Source organism: Setaria viridis, chromosome 2, assembly GCF_005286985.2.
Source record: "Setaria viridis chromosome 2, Setaria_viridis_v4.0, whole genome shotgun sequence".
In the NCBI taxonomy this organism is placed as follows: Eukaryota; Viridiplantae; Streptophyta; class Magnoliopsida; order Poales; family Poaceae; genus Setaria; species Setaria viridis.
In genome coordinates this window covers 32,923,080-32,942,189 of record NC_048264.2, presented here as the reverse complement: position 1 = coordinate 32,942,189, position 19,110 = coordinate 32,923,080, and the positions used below count along the sequence as shown (strand labels likewise).

The window sequence follows — 19,110 nt, the reverse complement described above, 5'->3', positions numbered from 1 at the left end:
TCTGAGACGCTTTGAGTCGCCCCAAAGGCATTCCAATTCCATTCTCTTCATACACTGCACTGCAACCTTTCAATTTTCTTGATCAAATCGATGAAAAAGGGTGAGAAAACAAACCGGGGGCAGGAGAAATGTTTCCATTGACATGGACCATTTTTTTATCCTTTTCTTTTCAGAAACATTTAACGAACATGTGTTCTATAAATAGACCCTCCAACCTCCAGTCCAGTGTCCTACCATAGCAACAATAGTGATTGCCCTGTTCATCATATTCATCCCCCTTTTGCTCTCGCCCCTTCCATCGTGCGCCCAGCGCATCATCATAGTTGGATAAGGCTAGAGATCATCATGGCCAAGGCCTTGCCTCTCGTCGCGCTGCTCATCGCCGGGTGCGCGGCGCTGGCTTCGGCCGCCACGATCACCGTCGGCGACTCGCAAGGATGGACGACCGGCGTCGACTACACCAGCTGGGCCAGCGGCAAGAGCTTCTCCGTCGGGGACAAACTCGGTGAGCTAGCTTCCCTTCTGCTCCTCCACGTCTCGTTTCATCACGCTGCTGGGCATTCGTCTCAAGCTACGCGATCCTGCAGTGTTCAACTACGTGAGCAAGGCGCACACGGTGACGGAGGTGAGCAAGAGCGGCTACGACGCCTGCTCCGGCAACAACAATCTGCTCGACGACGACAGCGGCTCCACCACCGTCCCGCTCAACACCCCCGGAACGCACTACTTCATCTGCAACGTCCCCGGCCACTGCTCCGACGGCATGAAGTTCGCCGTCACCGTCTCCGCCACGCCCTCCGGCAACACCCCGTCCGCGGGCGCCCCGCAGGTTCCTGCGGCGGCGATGGCCTCCGTCGTCGCCGCGGCCGCCGGCGCTGCGATCAAGCTCGCGCTCTTCTGACGGAGCACGGCCATCGTCTCAGGGTAGAGACAGTGCATGCAGACTACGTTCTTGGCCGTTGATGGTTCGTGTGATCAGTAATCGTTGTCCACATCTCTGCTACGTTTTCTGGCGATTGCTCGTCGAGCAGCTCGTGTAAGCACGTTACTCTGCAGTGGCGTGCCTCTTGATGTCTGTGATTGTGTGTATTCATCACCAGGTGTATATCATGTCTCAATGTCTGATCGTTTTTTGTTGTGTATATCTTCCTGCAAATAAAATAAAATTTGATCATATTGTGTTCAATGGATGAAGTGGTTTGTGCAACACATCCTCTCAAGTCTCAAATCACAGAGTCTTGTCATGTCAGGTAAGGGCGTGATGATTCGGCAGGAAATGGAGGAAAAGATCGAGGGGCAGGAACATTAGAAAGCGATATTGTCGGTTGGACACTTACTCGGATGCGTGTGCATCGATAGAAGTTTCTGAAGGATGGCCGTCTTTCGATCAAAAGCTATTCTCTCTTTTTATGTTGGTTGCCACAGAAAACTCTTGAACCTTTGCAATCTGGAAAACACCGGCACCACCGCACCAGCAACCTTTGCAAAAGCTAAGGCTGAGAGAGAGGTAGACAGGTAGTTGACGTCGAGTTATAGAGACAGATCAGAAGCTTTCCGGACCACTACACTACAGAAAAGAATCTTCTTCCGTGGCCCCATGGGTGAATTGACGCTGCAAAAATAGTCATCCACGTTGAAGTATATCGGTACGTTTCGATCTTTCATCGAACAAGTTTCAGAAGAGTAATTGATGGCTGGTGCATACTCCCTCCGCTCCGTTCCAAATTATAAGTTATTTTAATTTTTTTAGAGTTAAAACATCTCAAGTTTGACCAAATTTATATAATAAAGTGCTAATATTCATGATACCAAATAAGTATCATTAGTTTTTTCATTAAATATATTTTCATAGTATATCTATTCGGTGTCATAAACCTTCGAAATCCTTTCTATAATTTAGATCAAACATAAAATGGTTTAATTCTTCAAGAAAGTTGGAATAACTTATAATTAGGAACGGAGGGAGTAGAACTCAATGTGCGCAGCGAATCGTAATGTTGCCCCACTTTTTTAGGAGGAAATCAACAGTTTATCTCGAAAAAGGGCATGTTCTACAATATCTGGTATGTGTAAGACTGAGATTGTGGATGTCGAGCCTATTGACGCAAAAAAAATCGGATAATGGACCCGACTCTTGCGTCAAGCACACGACCGGGAGAATCTGTTAGCTCCTGTTCGGATTATTATCCTGGTGCGGTTCACGCGACGTGCCAGTTAATCTGACATGTTGATTGACAAGGAATAACATATATCAAATTTCAGAGATTCGATCGGCTGGAATTCCGATCTACCGATGTAGTGTAAGGATGGCCACCTATGAAACAGCCGATAATCACATAACAAATGTAAAAGGAACTACTAGAGTAACCTAAATAATGCTACAGAAACAACACCTGAAACAGATCTAATCGGCTGTATGATAACAAGTAATGTATTGGTATAGCCGATAGTTCGTGCCTCAAACTGGATAACTAATGATAAAAACTAAAATAATAGGCAAAACCTATAATTCTAGCAAATATCGATAACTGGTGAATAAATCTAAACAAAATAACAATAATGCACCCGAAGTTAAAGCTTAGATATTACTCGAAACGCGGAACTTACAAATTGGTCGGAGATCACGTTGATGCAGCCCTGCCAACTCGCACGAACTCGTGAAAAGAAAGGGTTTGGCGAAGTTGCCAGCTTGAAAATAAAGTTGCGTGAAAAAGTAGATTTGTATTGATGTTTGTTGATGTTTTTGCCAGCCTCACGGGGCACCTATTTATACCCTGTTACAACTCGTTTCCTAACCAACTACGACTCAATATTCTATTTCTTATTCAAAGCAACAAATATTTACATACATATACAACTCGCGTCAGAGTCGAACACCATCCAATCCTCTATGGGCCAATCCTATCTTCATCTTGTTACTGCCTTGGCCCATTCAGGCCCATATCGGCCGAGCTATTCTGGCTTCCAATCGGCCAGTCCCCATCGATCTCGTCGGTTAATCAGCCAAACCACTGTAGCTTTATCGGCCGATTTCTCTAGCCATAGCTTCTTGTTTAATCGCATCGACCACTTTCTTCTCCTCCTGACGCTGACCCTAACACGTGTCAAAAACCGGCGTCAACACATGCCCCCCAGTTTCAGAGTGAAACAAATCTTTTGCTCCGAAATTTTCTCAACTTCGATCCCTTCCTCCGGAAGAGACGCAACAATAAATGCAGCAAAATCCCCTTTGCTCCCAAAATCTTCTCCTTGATGATTGCATTCTTTGAACAGAGTGCCCGCAGGCAACCGCTCTTTTCGAAATTAGTGCAGACGGTGTGGTAAAAATTCCATATTTACCCTTCTCCAGGACCATCCCACAGATATCCATCTCTTCCGCCGCTTCTTCTTCCTCCGAGCGAAAAGGGTTTCCTTTCCGGTGAATCATCCCCCGGTGTACCCCAGCGACCTCACTCGTGCCATTTCCAAGCGCATCCTGGTGCACTCCGGTGATTTCCTCGCATCCTCTACCGATCGCACCGGCTCCCAAGTTCCATTGGCAGCACCCACAGCTACCATGGCCTTCGTCCTCGAGGTAAGTCTTCTAGGCCCTCCTCATCTTTTCGAAATTTTGGATCTGCTCTTAGTTTTTCTTCGCATTTTCTTAGGAACTCAGGCAGAGAATCACCATCCCCATGGCCGACACCCTTGGATTCATCAGCCTTGGCCCTATGGGAGATCCTGACCCGACCGATCTGATTAGCTTAGAAACTCACAAGATTCCTTTTAAACAATCAACCATGGAATTAGATAATTGGGTGAACACTTTTAAGTCTTGGCCAAATCAAACCCCAAATGGAGAGATTGGTTTTTCAGAATGTCAGATTCCAACAGTCTATTGGAATGAGCGAAAAATTGGCCATTGCATAAATCTATCTCTATCTCATATGGAAAATAATGAATCTCTGCTCATTGTGGCATCTTACTTTTGGTTCGACACTCTCAATGCCTTTCTTTTCGGCCATGGACCAATGACTCCAACCCTAGCAGATGTCCTAATGCTGACTAGCCTCGATGTTTCCTCCGTCGATTCGCCTTTCGATTTCTTAAGCAAACCAACCCATCGGCTGGAGATGAAAGCCATCAGCAGATGGAAAGGCTATATTGAGAAGAACATGAGGACCGGACCCATTACGGAAAAGGAGCACACATCCTTCTTGATGATGTGGTTGGAAAAATATGTCTTATGTGGCAAATCGGCCAGTCCTACTTCCAACACACAGGCTTTGGCCGAAGCATTAGTCAGAGGCGCCGCAGTCCCTTTGGGAAAGCACTTACTAGGGTCAGTGTATTACATGTTGCATCACGTCGCCGTGAAGCTATCATCTGGAGAACCTATCGGGAATCCTGGTGGCCCTTGGTGGTTTGTCAATCTCTGGCTCAACTTATATATGAGTGAGATCTTCAAGGAGCAGATTGAGACCAAGACTTTCCCCAATGTTGAATCAGAGACCGACCCATTGGCAAGACGTCGATGCACTTCCTTTGGTGAAGTTGTATCCTATTTCCCACACGGCAAACTCGTCCCCTCAAGAATAGCCAAGCACTTCAGATGCTTTTATAACGGCTTCAGAGAAGAAGTGACGAACTGGTATCCGTATCAGAGAGAAAACCCAACTTTTGAGAATCCTGACTGCTTCGACTCGGCTTCCAACACCTTCGATGAGGGAATCATGGACACCCTGATCAAGCATAGGATTCTACCAGCAAATTTCTTCTCTGGCAAGGACTCTCCAACATACGAGTTCTACAACCCGTAGGTAGCAACTCAGCAATTTGGCTTGGGACAGATGCCAATCGGAGTTCACCTCGTCGACCGAGTGAAACTTCGAGAATCGGTTTCAAAAGGATTGGAATACAACAGGTTATGTAATCTAGCACCGGATTCCGACACTATTGATCTGAGCGCTTGGCTGGTGGTCCCTTTCTCCACTCAACAATTCAAACTGTGGTGGGCCGAGTGGAAACAGTACCTTTTCTGTGCAGCCCCTGCAATGTATTGCAATCAACTGGACCCCGCTCACGCCGATCCGAACGCAGAGGTAACAATGCATTTCTGCCGATTCCTTACTTTTCATTTTTATATGCCACAGAACTTTTTCATCGTTGTCCTTCTTCTCTGCGCAGGTTGATAGCCAAGTACCTCCAACGAATAGTCGGAGCGGCAGACTGATAGAAGCCCATCATCCGTACACGCCGTACCCTCTCATCGGCTATCACGCCCCATCATTGGAAGACGTAGCCACCGGCCGATTGAAGCATAAGCTCAAAATGTCCACCACAAAGAAGACGAGTCGTAGGGTGCGAGCTCAAACTAAATCGGCGACAACTCAGGCAGCCTACCAATCGGCAGCAACATCGACCGAGCCCTCAGTCGCACTAACCCAAGCAGATGTCTCGCTGGCAACTCAGGACATTAATCCCCTAGCAGCATTAGAAGCCGGGTCAACGATTGCATCACTCTTGGTGGAAGCCATACAAGTAATCTTTCTGCTCTGACTTCCTCATATGTATCACCGATACTAAATTTATTTCTTCTCAACAGGCCGCACAACCTATCTCGGAGCAGACTGCTCCTCAATCGGCCGATTCTCAAGCTGAAATTGTGACACCTACAAACCTTCAGACTGAGGTAAAGAACATGCTTTTCCCTTAGTCTCCACAATTTTTATAACTAAAATCGGCCGATTCTTGGCACAGGAGGCTCCAAATACATCAACCATTCTCCCTGTGCCACCGTCGGCTGCACGCATCTCAGAGGTAAGAAAACCGAGACTTACACTTAGATCCAGTATTCTTTTATACTCATAAATGCTTCCCTTTTCTCTTTCTAGGAGGCTAGTCCAAGAGCATTACCAGCGATTCCTAGAGAGCCGATCATCGTCGAGTCTTCCCCCTCTGATGAACCACCTCCGCAGGATTCTGAGATGGGAGTAACGACTCTGCCAACCCAGGTAGAAGAGATTCGTTTGAAGGAGGTAATCACCTTCTGCATCTGCCAGCCGATTTTTTACTTCTATCGGCTAAAACACTTTCCCACATCCCTGCATGAACAAGACACGCCAAACAACAGCCTCTTCTGCTTTGTAGTTGCGGTCTCTGATGACGAAGAAGTCGCATCGTGCCAAATAACTTTGAGCTCGATACCAGAAGATGTTTGTGCCAAGCTTCAAAACATGCGTACCCTTCTTCAGGAAAACATCGGCCGATTGGTGAAAGATGTCGAACCGATACGGCGGATAATCAACGAGATTAAAGGCCAAGTCCCAGAAGATGTAGAATAGGTCCTCACACCCGCACCATATATCGAAACCATGTGGGTTCCGATGTTTAAAGCCTTGCAACGCATGGCCGATCGTGCTAAGCTAGAGGTGGTGCGTCAAGAAGAAGAGTCCTATAGGCATCGTGCACAAGAGGTACACTGGCGGATCAGCCTCCTCGAGACCTCTCATCCGAGCATCGTTAGTGAAATAGACCGGCTCAAACGGCGTAGAGCAGAGCTCGCCAAGGAGATGGAACTGGTCATAAAGGCTATCGCCGCCGAAGAAAAGAAACTTGAAGATCTCCCAACCATCATCGCCGATCTGAAACAAGAAAGACATTCCCTTGCTCATGAGGCCATCCGTCTTCATTGCAACACGCCAGAAGTCCCAGGATCGACCGATCACGATCGGCAAGTGTTGGATGCGGCCGACCAAGTTCGCCTGCGAGCGATTGAGGCCATAAACAATCTTCTCGGATAGTTGTAATGAACTTTACCGGCCTTTGAATATCTTGTGTAATGTTGATAATTTTGGCATTTCTGTTTTGAATGGAAGTCTGAACGGTTCTCACGCAGCTTTTCTGACTCAACGGTCACTTTCTTTTAATGCCCTCCTTTTACTGACCGTTGTCCATCGCCATTTTATTCTATAAGTACGATCCCTTTGCACCCTTCTGAAGGCATTGGCAAGACACCCATTCAGCTATTCCTTGCACACGCTTCCAAGTCTTTGATTGAGTGATCGAGATGGCCTCTTCCTCTTCCGTCAATTAGGTACGAGGTTAATCTCCTACCTCTCGACCAATCCCTCTGTCAATTGATCATCCATTCTTCTCACAGCCAAACTGACTCAGCCGCGACCTTGAACGAGCCATTGAGATCCTCCACTCCAATGAACCACTCACTCAGGCTGACAAAGACCTAATCCAAACTCATCGCGAGATACCACCTTCCCGTGAACATTAAGAGGACTGTGGACGACATCAAGGCCAAAGCCTCTAGAAGGCAAACCCGACAGCCAGTCGAAAGGAGCTATTAGCTGGCCCGTCAAGTTGCTCTCGAAGACAATATGGCAGAAGTGGAGACGAAAAACGCCCCACTCCAAATTGAATTGGATCGACTCCATAAGGAGATTGATATGAATAAAGCTCAACTGAAACGCCGTTAAATCATTGTAACCTATGATTGTGATGGTACTTTTTATCTAAGGGCGACTTGTACCATGTCGACCATATATTCAGTCGATGTACCGAATAATGATCAGTTTATATATATATATATATATATATATATATATATATATATATACTTTTCGCCTCTTTTGATCTTAAGGCGATGCCCCTTGCATCGGCCATGTGAACACGAATCAGTACGCGTCGGCTGTGAAAGCCCGATATGCTACATCATTGGCTAAGCACGTACCCATATACTGGGGTAGTATCTTTTCAAATATCTTCCATTCAGAACCCTTGTAAATTCTTCTCCCTCAAAAGTCTCCAGTATGTATGCATTGCCTGGAGCACATTGGCTAATCCAATATGGCCCTTCCCAAGTGGGCGACCATTTTCCATACTTGGGATCTTTGGATCCTATCGGCAGAACCAATTTCCAGACTAAATCCTATTGGGAAAAACCTTTTGACCCTGACCTTCTTATCATACCACCTGGCGACCCTTTTCTTATTTTTCCTCAATGCTGATGAAAGCAGTTAGCCATTGATTCGCCAAATCTTCCAATTCTCCCCTCATGAGGGTGGAATAGTCATCAGCCGACAACTGATCCTGAAATGACACACGTCTAGACCCAGTCTTCAATTCCCAAGGTAATACTGCTTCATGCCAATATAATAACTGGTAAGGGGACACCTTGGTGACACCGTGGCAAGCCATCCAATAAGCCCACAAAAACTCATTCAGCGTCGTATGCCACCGTCTTGGTTGTTTTTCTATCTTCCTCTTAATCAGCTTAATAACCCCCTTGTTGGACGGCTCGACCTGACCATTGGCCTGAGCGTAATACGGAGAAGAATTCAACAGCTTAATCCCCATACTGGTAGTGAACTCCTCGAACTCCCCTAAGGTAAAGATTGACCCCTGATCAGTCGTGATGGTCTGAGAAATACCAAACCGATAAATAATGTGCTCCTTCACGAACTCGATCATGTTGGCTAATGTCACAATTTTCAAAGGAACTGCCTCAACCCACTTGGTGAAGTAGTCAGTCGCCATCAATATGAATTTATGCTCTTTGCTTGACGGCGGACAGACCTGGTCGATGAGATCAATTCCACAGCCTCTAAATGGCCACGGCTTTATTATCGGGTTCATAGCCGAGGGCGGGGTTCATTGCACGTTGCCGAATTTTTGACAATCCTGACAGCCTTTATAATATTTAAAGAAATCTTCAAGTATTGTCGGCCAGTAATACCTATTGTTTCTAATCATCCACTTCATCTTGAAAGCCGATTGATGGGCCCCACATACCCCTTCATGAATTTCACCCATCAAAGTTTTTGCCTCTTCGACACCAAGGCACTTGAGCAACACTCCATCAATCATCCGATCAAACAATTCATCTTCAAGTAACACATATTTTGTGGCTTGGAAGCGTATCTGCAGATCAACTTTCTTGGATGGATCCTTTAAATAGTTGGCGATGTCCTTCCTCCAGTCGTCGGCCGCCAGCTCTAGAACCAAGGCACCATGAATCAGCCAGTAACCAAAAGCGTGTTGAGCACGTCTATTGGCTTCCTCGTTGTAATCTCTGAGGATATGTTCAATAGTTACGGTCTTGAATTCTTTGAGTAACTGAAGGCATTCCTCATAATAAATCCTCAGAATATCATCCTTGCATTCACACTTTCCAGTCAACTGATCTACGATAAGCATGGAATCCCCAAATATTTCCACCGCGTCAGCCTTGATCTCCCTCAACAATTGGATGCCCTTTAAAACAGCCTGATACTCTGCTTGATTATTAGTAGCGGAAGCCTCAATCGGTAGAGAGAACTTATAACTTGCCCCCCGAGGCGATATGAGGATTATGCCGATTCCTGATCCAACCCCACACGAAGATCCGTCAACGTACAAAGTCCACGGAGCCGGCTCAACGACAGTAACTTCTGGTTCACAGTGTTGGGCGACGAAGTCGGCCATAACCTGACCCTTGACGGCCTTGGCCGATTCGTACCTCAAATCAAATTCCGAGAGGGCCAGAATCCATTTTCCAATCCTTCCTTTCAAGATCGGTAGTGACAACATGTATTTGACGACATCATCTTTACACACGACCACACATTCCGTCGATAATAAGTAGTGCTTGAGTTTAGTGCAAGAGAAATATAGGCAAAGGCACAACCTTTCCACTGGAGAATACCTAATTTCAGCATCCAAGAGTCTTCTGCTGACGTAATAAATCACCCTTTCTTTTCCTTCAAACTCCTGGATCAGCGCCGAGCCGATAGCCCATTCATCAGCCGATAGATACAATCTGAAAAGTTTATCAGCCTAAGGAGGAACCAATACGGGAGGGGACACTAGATATCGTTTGATGTCCTCTAACGCTTTCTATTGTTCCTCACCCCAAACAAATTCTTGGTCGGGCTTCAACTTTAACAATGGGCTGAAAGCTTGAATTCATCCAGATAGGATTGATATGAATCTTCGGATGAAGTTGATCTTGCCGATTAAGGATTGCAACTCAGTCTTGTCTTGTGGGGCTACAACTTTATTGATGGCGGTAATAATCTTTTGGTTGATCTCGATACCATGCTCGTGGACCATGAAACCCAGAAACTGATCAACCAAAACACCAAAAGCGCACATGTTCGGATTCATTTTCAACCCATGTCTCCTTGTGCACTCCAGCATCTTGCATAAATCGGCCAAATGCTGTCGATATCCTTTTGACTTGACAACAACATCATCGATGGAAATCTCTACCATGACACCGATAAGCTTATAAAATATATAATTCATGGCCCTCTGATACGTAGCTCCAGCATTTTTCAATCCAAAAGTCATGACTACCCATTCGAACAAACCGAGATGCCCAGGACACCTGAAAGACGTTTTGGAGATATCTTCTTCGACCATTAATACTTGATTATATCAGGCGTTACCATCCATGAACTTGAAGACCTTGTATCCCGCAGCAGCATCTATTAATACATCGGCCGTCAACATCGGGTATCCATCCATCGGCGTAGCTTGGTTAAGATTTCTGAACTCAATGCAAAAATGTAGTTTCCATTTTTCTTATACACAGGAACAATATTAGAAATCCAATCAGCATATCGACATTGCCAAATGAACCCTGCTTCAATTAATCTTATGATCTCGGCCTTTATATCGGGTAAAATCTTTAGATTACAACGTCATGCAGATTGCTGGTATGGCCGATACCCTGATTTTATGAGCAACCGATGTTCAACAATCGATCGGTCTAGACCAGGCATTTCATGATACTCCCAAGCAAAGCAATCTTTAAATTCTCTTAACAAACCCACTAACTCCCGCTTATACTCAGGATCTAACTTAGCACTAATATACGTCGGCCTTGGCTTACTACCATCTCCAAGATCTACCATCTCTAACAAATCAGCCAACATAAACCTGTGCCTAAGCTTCCCATCTTCTTGGATGAACTCGTCCATTAAGACGATTCTTCTGAGCCGACTGCTTGGATCGGCTATAGACCAAAATTGGACACCTTTAAGTAGTCGATGTCTCAGGTCTTGCCAGATATGCATCTGAAGTGCTCGTAGCTCCACTGTTGTGCATCGGCTGCGGCAATGCCCTAACAGGAATCAGCGGTGACTACTTCAATTGTGTCATTGCTCCACTGGACGAGGCACTGGTGCATTCTAGACGGTATGCAGCAATTTGCGTGGATCCAGTCTCGTCCGAGCAGCATATTGTAGGACCCTTTACCATTAATGATAAATAAGGTGGTAGGTAGGGTCTTACTGCTAATGATGAGGTCGACGTAGAGTGCCCCCCAGGCTGGAGATATGTTGCCTTCGAAGTCCTTAAGCATCATATCAGTCTTTATCAAGTCATCTTCACCTTTGCCGAGTTTTGGGAACATGGCATATGGCATGATGTTCACAGCTGCGCCTCCATCTACCAACAACTTGGTGACTGGTCTTTCATAGACTTGCCCCTTAAGGAACAAAGCTTTGAGATGCTGGCGTTTTTCATCCTCGGGTTTTTCAAAAGTGGCGTCATTGGCTCCAAAGCCAATTGCGCCATCCGCTCCTCTACCTCTGTTGTGTCATCGCGGTCAAGACCAGACTGTAGCACTTGTTCTTGACCTCTCTGAACCTCTGTATATAGCTGGCCACCGACTCATCGCTTCTTTGCTTGAGACTAGTTAGATCTGACACCTTCATCTCGTGGATCCCTGCAAAGAAGTACTTATGGAATTGTTTCTCCAAATCGGCCCAAGTGATGATGGAGTTGGGCGGCAGCGTCGTGAACCACTGAAAGGCTAATCCGGACAGGGACGATGAGAACAATCGTACCCTCAGAGCGTCTTGTGCAGCAGCTTCTCCGTACTGAATGATGAATCTGTTGATGTGCTCCACCGTAGATGTGTCATCTTGACCCGAGAATTTGGTGAAGTCGGGCACCTTGTACCGATGAGGGATCGGCAACAGGTCATAGACGGGTGGGTACGGCATCCTGTATGTGCAGGTTTGCACCTTTGGCTATTCTTGTATTATATTCTCTATTCTTGTGGTCCAATCCACGTGATGCTGCTGTTGCTGATGGACAATCGGTTGAGCCATCGACATATGCTGTTGAACTTGCGGCACAGTGATTGGGTGGAAGATCGGTACCTGCTACAGAGCTTCCGGCTGGACAGTCAGCTGAGGAGTCGACGGCTACTGATGAGCTGGGTCAACATGTCGTAGCACATCTGCTGCCTTGTCATACAATACTATTGGCGCTGCATCTTTGAAAGGATCTGGAACGCCTGCCCCTCTACCGATCTCCGGAGAAGTCTGTTGATACTGCGGGCCTGTCGGCCGGGAAGCCGATGGAAATGATGTCTGTGCCGGAGATCTTGGAACGTAAGATCCTGGAGGAACTCCGTAACCAGTGGGTGCATCCAAACCGGCAGGTATTCCTGCCGTTCCCCACGTCGCCGATGTCGTCAACGGCGATTGCACAGGAGGAACAGATGTAGGCTGAAGCGGTACTTGTGTTGAAGAAGGTGGTGCACCGCTATAGCCCAAGGGCAATGTGGCATTGTACCCCCCCCCCCCCCCGCTCTGCATCGGCTGAGGAGCCGATTGGAACACGCTGGGTGCCGCCAAGAAGCTTCTGACCGGTGTGCTGATAGGAGGGGCGTAGGCTGGCCCCTGATACCCCTGCGCCACACCATTGGCCATAGAGCTGATGACGGTATTGTACACTGTGTGAGTCATCACCTTGGACTGATCAATCAAAGCTTGATAAACAGACTGCTGGATCATCCCGGACATCTTCTCCGAGTCTTCGGCGATGGTGATCTGGCGAGGAGTCGGGAGGGCGGTCTTCTTGACGGGTTCCCCGCTCCCGGTGCGACTGTAGGATTGCAAGCATGCCTTCTTGAACTCTTCAACAGCCTTTGCCATCTCATTCTTCTGGTCGTCCTTGAGATCTGCCTCGGTGACTTCAATGTCGTTGTCTTCCGAGATTTTAGCAGCCTTCTATTTTGACATGTTGGATTTTTCTTTGGTCCCACAGGCGTGCCAAAAGTGTGGTGACGCGAAAAATCGGACAGTCGACCTGACTCTTGCGTCGAGTACATGACTCGGGAGAATCTGCTTAGCTCCTATTCGGGTTATCACCCTGGTGCGGTTCACGCGACGTGCCAGTCAATCTGACCTGTTGATTGACAAGGAAGAATAGATATCAAATTTCAGAGATTCGATGGCTGAAATTCCGATCTACTCTAAAAAATGTATCAGCGGATTGGCCGATGTAGTGTAAGGATGACCATCTATGAAACAGCCGATAATCACATAACAAATGTAAAAGGAACTACTAGAGTAACCTAAACAATGCTACAGAAACAACACTTGAAACAGATCTAATCGGCTATATGATAACAAGTAATGTATTGGTATAGCCGATAGTTCGTGCCTCAAGCTGGATAAATGATGATCAAAACTACAATAATAGGCAAAACCTATAATTCTAGCAAATATCGATAACTGGTGAATAAATCTAAACAAAACAACAGTGATGTACCCGAAGTTAAAGCTTAGATATTACTCGAAATGCGGAATTTACAAATTGGCCAGAGATCACGTTGATGCAGCCCTGCCAACTCGCACGAACTCGTGAAAAGAAAAGGGTTTGGCGAAGTCGCCAGCTTGAAATAAAGTTGCGTGAAAAAGTAGATTTGTATTGATGTTTTTTGATGTTTTTGCCAGCCTCACGGGTGTGGCGGAACCACCCAAATTAACCAGACTAAAATACATTGAAGTCGCCTGACACGCGATTATGCACTTTAAGCAGGTCAACCTGGTCGACCGTCGGATTTCATCCGATTAACCACATAAATAGGATCGAGAAGTATCGCTCACACGAAGGTGAGTAGCACAGAGATTACAACATTCTATCTCATTAACTTAGTCTCACAAATTATTACATCAGAGTTTCTGAAATTCAAACAAGTTGCAAGGTTCGAAAAGTTGGATAAAACAAGCGGAAGCTAAACGTCGATACATGACATCACGACGGAGCCAATCATGACATCAAAAATCCCTTCCCTCGCTGTCCGAGGAGGGATCCCACTCGACTGTCCAGCCCGGAGGGAGATGGGTAGGCCAAGTGGTACCAGCAACCAAACTATTGACATCACCTGAAAAGATTAAGCCACAACAAGGCTGAGCAACTAATACTCAGCAAGACTGACCCATTGAGTGAAAAATCTTTACCAAGACCTAGACATGCAAGGCTTTCTGGCTTTGGGATTTCTTTGCCAAAAGCGTTTAAAGTCGGTCCTTACTTTCAATATTTTAGCTCAAGTTCTACGTTCTTTATCCAGTCTAGATTAGCAACTCATACTAAACAAGCATGATTTCCAAGCAGTTAAATAACAAGCATCAACTTAATCTCGTAATCATGTTTCATCGTTACTCAGTGCAGAATAGCGATCAAGTAGTCCCAAACTGTGAGAGGCAGACGAATCGATTCGAATTTATTAACCATACATGGCAAACCTAATCTCACAACATCCGCGCACCACGAAGGGTCGCTTCATTTGTAAGTCATCCCCGTCGATCCCTTAGGCACGTGTCAGGGCCAACTGCCTTTGGCATGCAATGCTCCATAATCCCGGCCTCTGCCGTACTATGACCGCACTTGCACCCACATGATGCACCATGGGAACGACGTTCCAAGGACAGCCGGAGGGTATGCCACGCCCCAGTTCAATCAGGTACTAGGCTTCCCCATCCCATACTAGGTATGATATTAGTACTTTCAAACACTTGATCACGAACGCCGACACATTTCAACCTTAGATCAATTTCATTTAGACAGATGGGGAAAACCACCAAGTATCGAACATAAGCCCTACCCCGTCCGTCGTCCTTATAGTTGCAACATAAATAAACATTCAACTCCTATAACTCACGAGTGACAGGAAATCACTCGACTTTTACCGAAGCCTATTAAGCATTGCAACTACTCGAATTTAGCAACTATTATTCAAACAAGCCACTAAGTTCATGCATCTAAGGTTTCATTACAACTCCTAGAAATGTAAATGCGCAATCAAAGTATTCAAAAGTATTGCAAGTGTTCAAGATAGAAATTTATGCTCCGGGGCTTGCCTTCAGGAAAAGTTAGCGGGTCCTCGGGGTCTTGCTCCGGTTCGGGCTCGCCTTCCAAGGGGTGAAGCTCTGCAGCGGGGTCTTCCTCCGGTGCCGGGTGGAGCTCGTAGGTTCCGTCGGCGAGATTTGCTTCTATACGACATGCACATGCAAAAGTTTAGTTGGATTCGCGCGTTTATTCAACGACACAAGGCACGGCTTAAGACAAGGAATTACAACAGCCACATTCACTTCGACGAGGTTAAACTTTCATGCAATTTCAACGAATGTAGTTGGTTTAAACTTGAGTTCGAGTTGGATGGCGATTGTGTACATATATAGTTTTCTTGCACTTAGAGTTGCATAAAGAGAGTGAAAGGTCGTGTTTGGGTGGTTTGGGTGCATTAGAATAATTACTTACTTCTGAATGTTTTTACGTACCTCTTTCAATTTCCACTTATTTATCGAATTAGAATTTGTGCTTTCCTTTTATTCCTTTAGGTTGATTAATTAACCAAAATGACTTCATATCCAAACAGTGACTAAAGGTACTGATAAAATCACAGCACCTCACTTAAGCCATCACTAAGTTACTGCAAAAGTTTGGGGGCCAAAGGATGACTTAAAAAGGAGTTACATGCATTTTATTATTAAAGGTAAAATGAATTTAACTTTTTCTATCTTCCAACTTACTAAGCAACAGAGGATGAAACTTAACCAGTGTGTTAAGGGTATGTTACAGGAGCTTTGGTGAATTTTTCACAATTTTTGGAGAAGATTAACTATTTACTCTATTTCCCTTTTTAATTAAACATACTTAGCAAGGAAGGTGTTTTTCTTTCTGATTTGCACAACAATTTATATATTTTCCTGCAAACTTCACAGCAAAACAAAATTAACCCAACTAGTTTCACATTTTTCTGAGCTCTGAAACAAAACTTATGCAAAAAGGAAGATTTATGTATAGATTACCAATTTAAAGTCAAAACAGTGACTTAAAATGTTAGACCAGAGCCCTAACCATTTTTTTGAGCTCCTATACATAGAAACAAGCATCACAGAGTTGGTCTCACATTTTTTCCACTTTTCTTCTATTTATTAGGATTTAAAAGGCCTAAACCAAGATTAAAAGCATAGGATATTATTTACAACAGTAACATGTGCAAACTTATTTTTCTTAGGAACTAGATAGAGCAAGGATTCCAACAAAAGTGGTTTGGCATTTTTATAATTTTTCTATGATTTACTGGGTATTTCCAAAGTTCAACCATATTTCTGCCTATTATTAAAAGAAAAGCCGTGGCAAACTTGCAAGCTAGCCCCTAGGTTTAAGGTTTAACTACACAGGGGTCCCTGAGTTTTGCGCCCAGGCCCCTGGAAAGAACCGGGACGATGCAATGTAGTCCCCGGGGCACGCGCGGCGGCGGCGGGGAAAATTCCCGGCGGTTCGCCGGCGAAGATGGGGCAACAAGTTGCTGGAGGGGTGCGGGGGCTCACCTAAGCTCGGTTTGGCATGGTTGGGGCGACGGAGATGGCCGGCGGGGATCGGAACGCGGCGGCGGCGGCAGAGCTTGGCTGGCGGCGGTGCAGGCGGCGTTCCGACGCACCGGCAGCGTCGGGGAGGTCACGGGCTACTCGGAGACGTGCGCGGAGGGGTGGCGAAGCGGGCGGCGAAGTCGCCGGAGTGCGGGGTGGCGCGAAGGGGTGAGCTCCACGGAAGCTTAGCGGCGGCGCAGAGGAGGAAGCAATGGCACGACTGTGGGCGGTGGCAAAAGGGTGGTGTTGCCGGCGAGGGGAACCTTTTATAGGGCAGCGGTGGAGCGGAGGGTCGAGGCGGGGCTCCGGTGGGGGAAGGATAAGGCCGGGAGCGGCGGCTGCACGGGCGAGGCGGCCATTGGCCAGCGGCGCCATTGGGCAGAGGAGGCGGAGCTCCGGGTGGTCTCCGGCGGCGATTGGCCTTGGGCGGTGCGCGTCTGAGGCTTCCGGTCTATCAGGCAGGCGAAGCGGAGGGCTACCGTGGGGGTTGGGCGAGCGAGCGGAGGCGCGGGACGTCGTCGGCGTGGCGGCTTCTCCGGCGGACGGGCGGAGCGCGGTTGGCGGAGCAGAGCCGCGGTAGGGGGAAAAGGACACGCGCGCGGCCGGCGGTTGGCCAGCCCGGTGTTCGCCCCGTCCTGTCGCAGGCGCGGGTTGGGCGCCATGGCCCTTGCCCTGTCGCTGTCTCACCAGGGATAGGGCGCCGACGAGCTGCCGGTGGCCGGCGGCCACGCGGCGCGCGGGCGAACGTGCTCTGGCGCGCGGGCTTCGAGGTCCCCTTCGGGCAGTAAGCCCGACCAGCTTTAAGAGATCCTATCTCAAGATTTTGCAACACAACTTCCAAAACTCTTTTAAACAAACTTGTTCAACTCTGGACGTATTTCAAACTTGGTTTAAGGCGCTGGTTTAGATTGTGAAAGGATTTGGAGATATCTCTTGCCAAAGTTTGCCAAAAATTTGAAAATCCAGACTTAGCCAATTTTGGCCGGAGAGGTGGAATTCAGAGGTTTAGCCATCTTTGGCTCGATTTTTGGGTAGCTTCTGAGTTGAATTAGACTAAGGTGTTATTCGAGGAGTTGCTATCCAAACTGAGGACTTCAACTTCTATTTAGGGTATTTCTTGAGTTTAGCTCAAAAATTTGGAGGAACGCCCTCGCCAAGAGGTGCACTCTGAGCAGTTTTTCAGACTTAGCGTTGCGGGGCTCAGGGGCTGAGTTGACTGTTTTACCTCACTTTGACTAAGATTTTGAACAGGTTCTGGCCCGATTTGGACCTGAGTCAGAGTAACAAAGTTGGAACACACTCGAGGGACTACAACTTTTATTAAGAGCCTGACTTGAGTTTAGATAGGAAATCGTGAGATAACAGCTTGCAAAGTTGGAGGAAAACTTGAATTCCAGGACTTAGGAGGTTTATAGGGTTCTTTAGTACTCCGGTTTTGATTGCTGTTTTTGACTTCCTTCCACTTTGAATTAGTCAAAGTACCTTTAACAAAAGTTTTACAACTCTTATTTGGGCGAAATTTTAAGTTTGCATATAAAATTCCAAGTTTTATTTCAAACTCCAAAAAGAGCTTCTTAGGGTTAAAACGGTCATTTCACCTCTTTAATTAGGGATTAACCACTGGTTTACTTTTAAAAGCACTTAATTTAGGTAGAGTTGTTACAACGGGGCACCTATTTATACCCTATTACAACACGTTTCCAAACCGACTACGACTAAATATTCTATTTCTTATTCAAAGCAACAAATATTTACATACGGATACAACTCGCATCGGAGTCGAACACCATCCAATCCTCTATGGGCCAATCCTGTCTTCATCTTGTTACCGCCTTGACCCATTCCGGCCCATATTGGCCGAGCTGTTCTGGCTTCCAATTGGCCAGTCCCCATCAATCTCATCGACTAATCGGCCGAACCACTATAGCTTTATCGGTCGATTTCTCTAACCATAGCTTCTTGTTTAATCGCATCGACCACTTTCTTCTCCTTTTGACGCTGACCCTGATACGTGTCAAAAATCGTCGTCACCAAGTCCATTGATACGTACTAACTTTTGATGACAAGAAATTTCAGGAGTCAGTCAGATCAAGTGCATAGGGTTCCCTCTTTTTTTTCCCTATATCAATCTTGGGGGGCTGTGAGCGCAGATAACTGATAACAAAGAAATGGGCTGGGCTAAGAACTTCTAATGGGCTGGCCTAACAAATTCTAATGGGCCTAATCTAGATCCAAGAACGAACTTCTTCAGATAACACTTTACTGACTACTGTAATTTAATTTTTTATTAGGTTGAACTTCAGTTTTGCGAAAAAAATTTGGTAAACAGCTAATTTGTCAAACTAAGAGTCCAAGAGAAAAAATGATATACGAAATATTTGGGACGAGCGATTCCGCACTTCCTGAATTTAGTACTAAGGTGTCCTGAAAGGAACTTCTTTCAATGTATACGCCAACCGAA

At 46.3% G+C, this 19,110-nt stretch overlaps 1 protein-coding gene across 1 annotated transcript; it reads left to right on the top strand.

The window, feature by feature from the left end:
• The first annotated feature begins 191 nt into the window (after positions 1-191).
• On the top strand, positions 192-1,186 carry LOC117842139 (mavicyanin). The gene is made up of 2 exons (XM_034722501.2): positions 192-505; positions 588-1,186. The coding sequence occupies exons 1-2, from the start codon at positions 346-348 to the stop codon at positions 899-901; spliced, it is 474 nt and encodes a 157-aa protein (XP_034578392.1). The 5' UTR covers positions 192-345; the 3' UTR covers positions 902-1,186.
• The last annotated feature ends 17,924 nt before the right edge of the window (positions 1,187-19,110 follow it).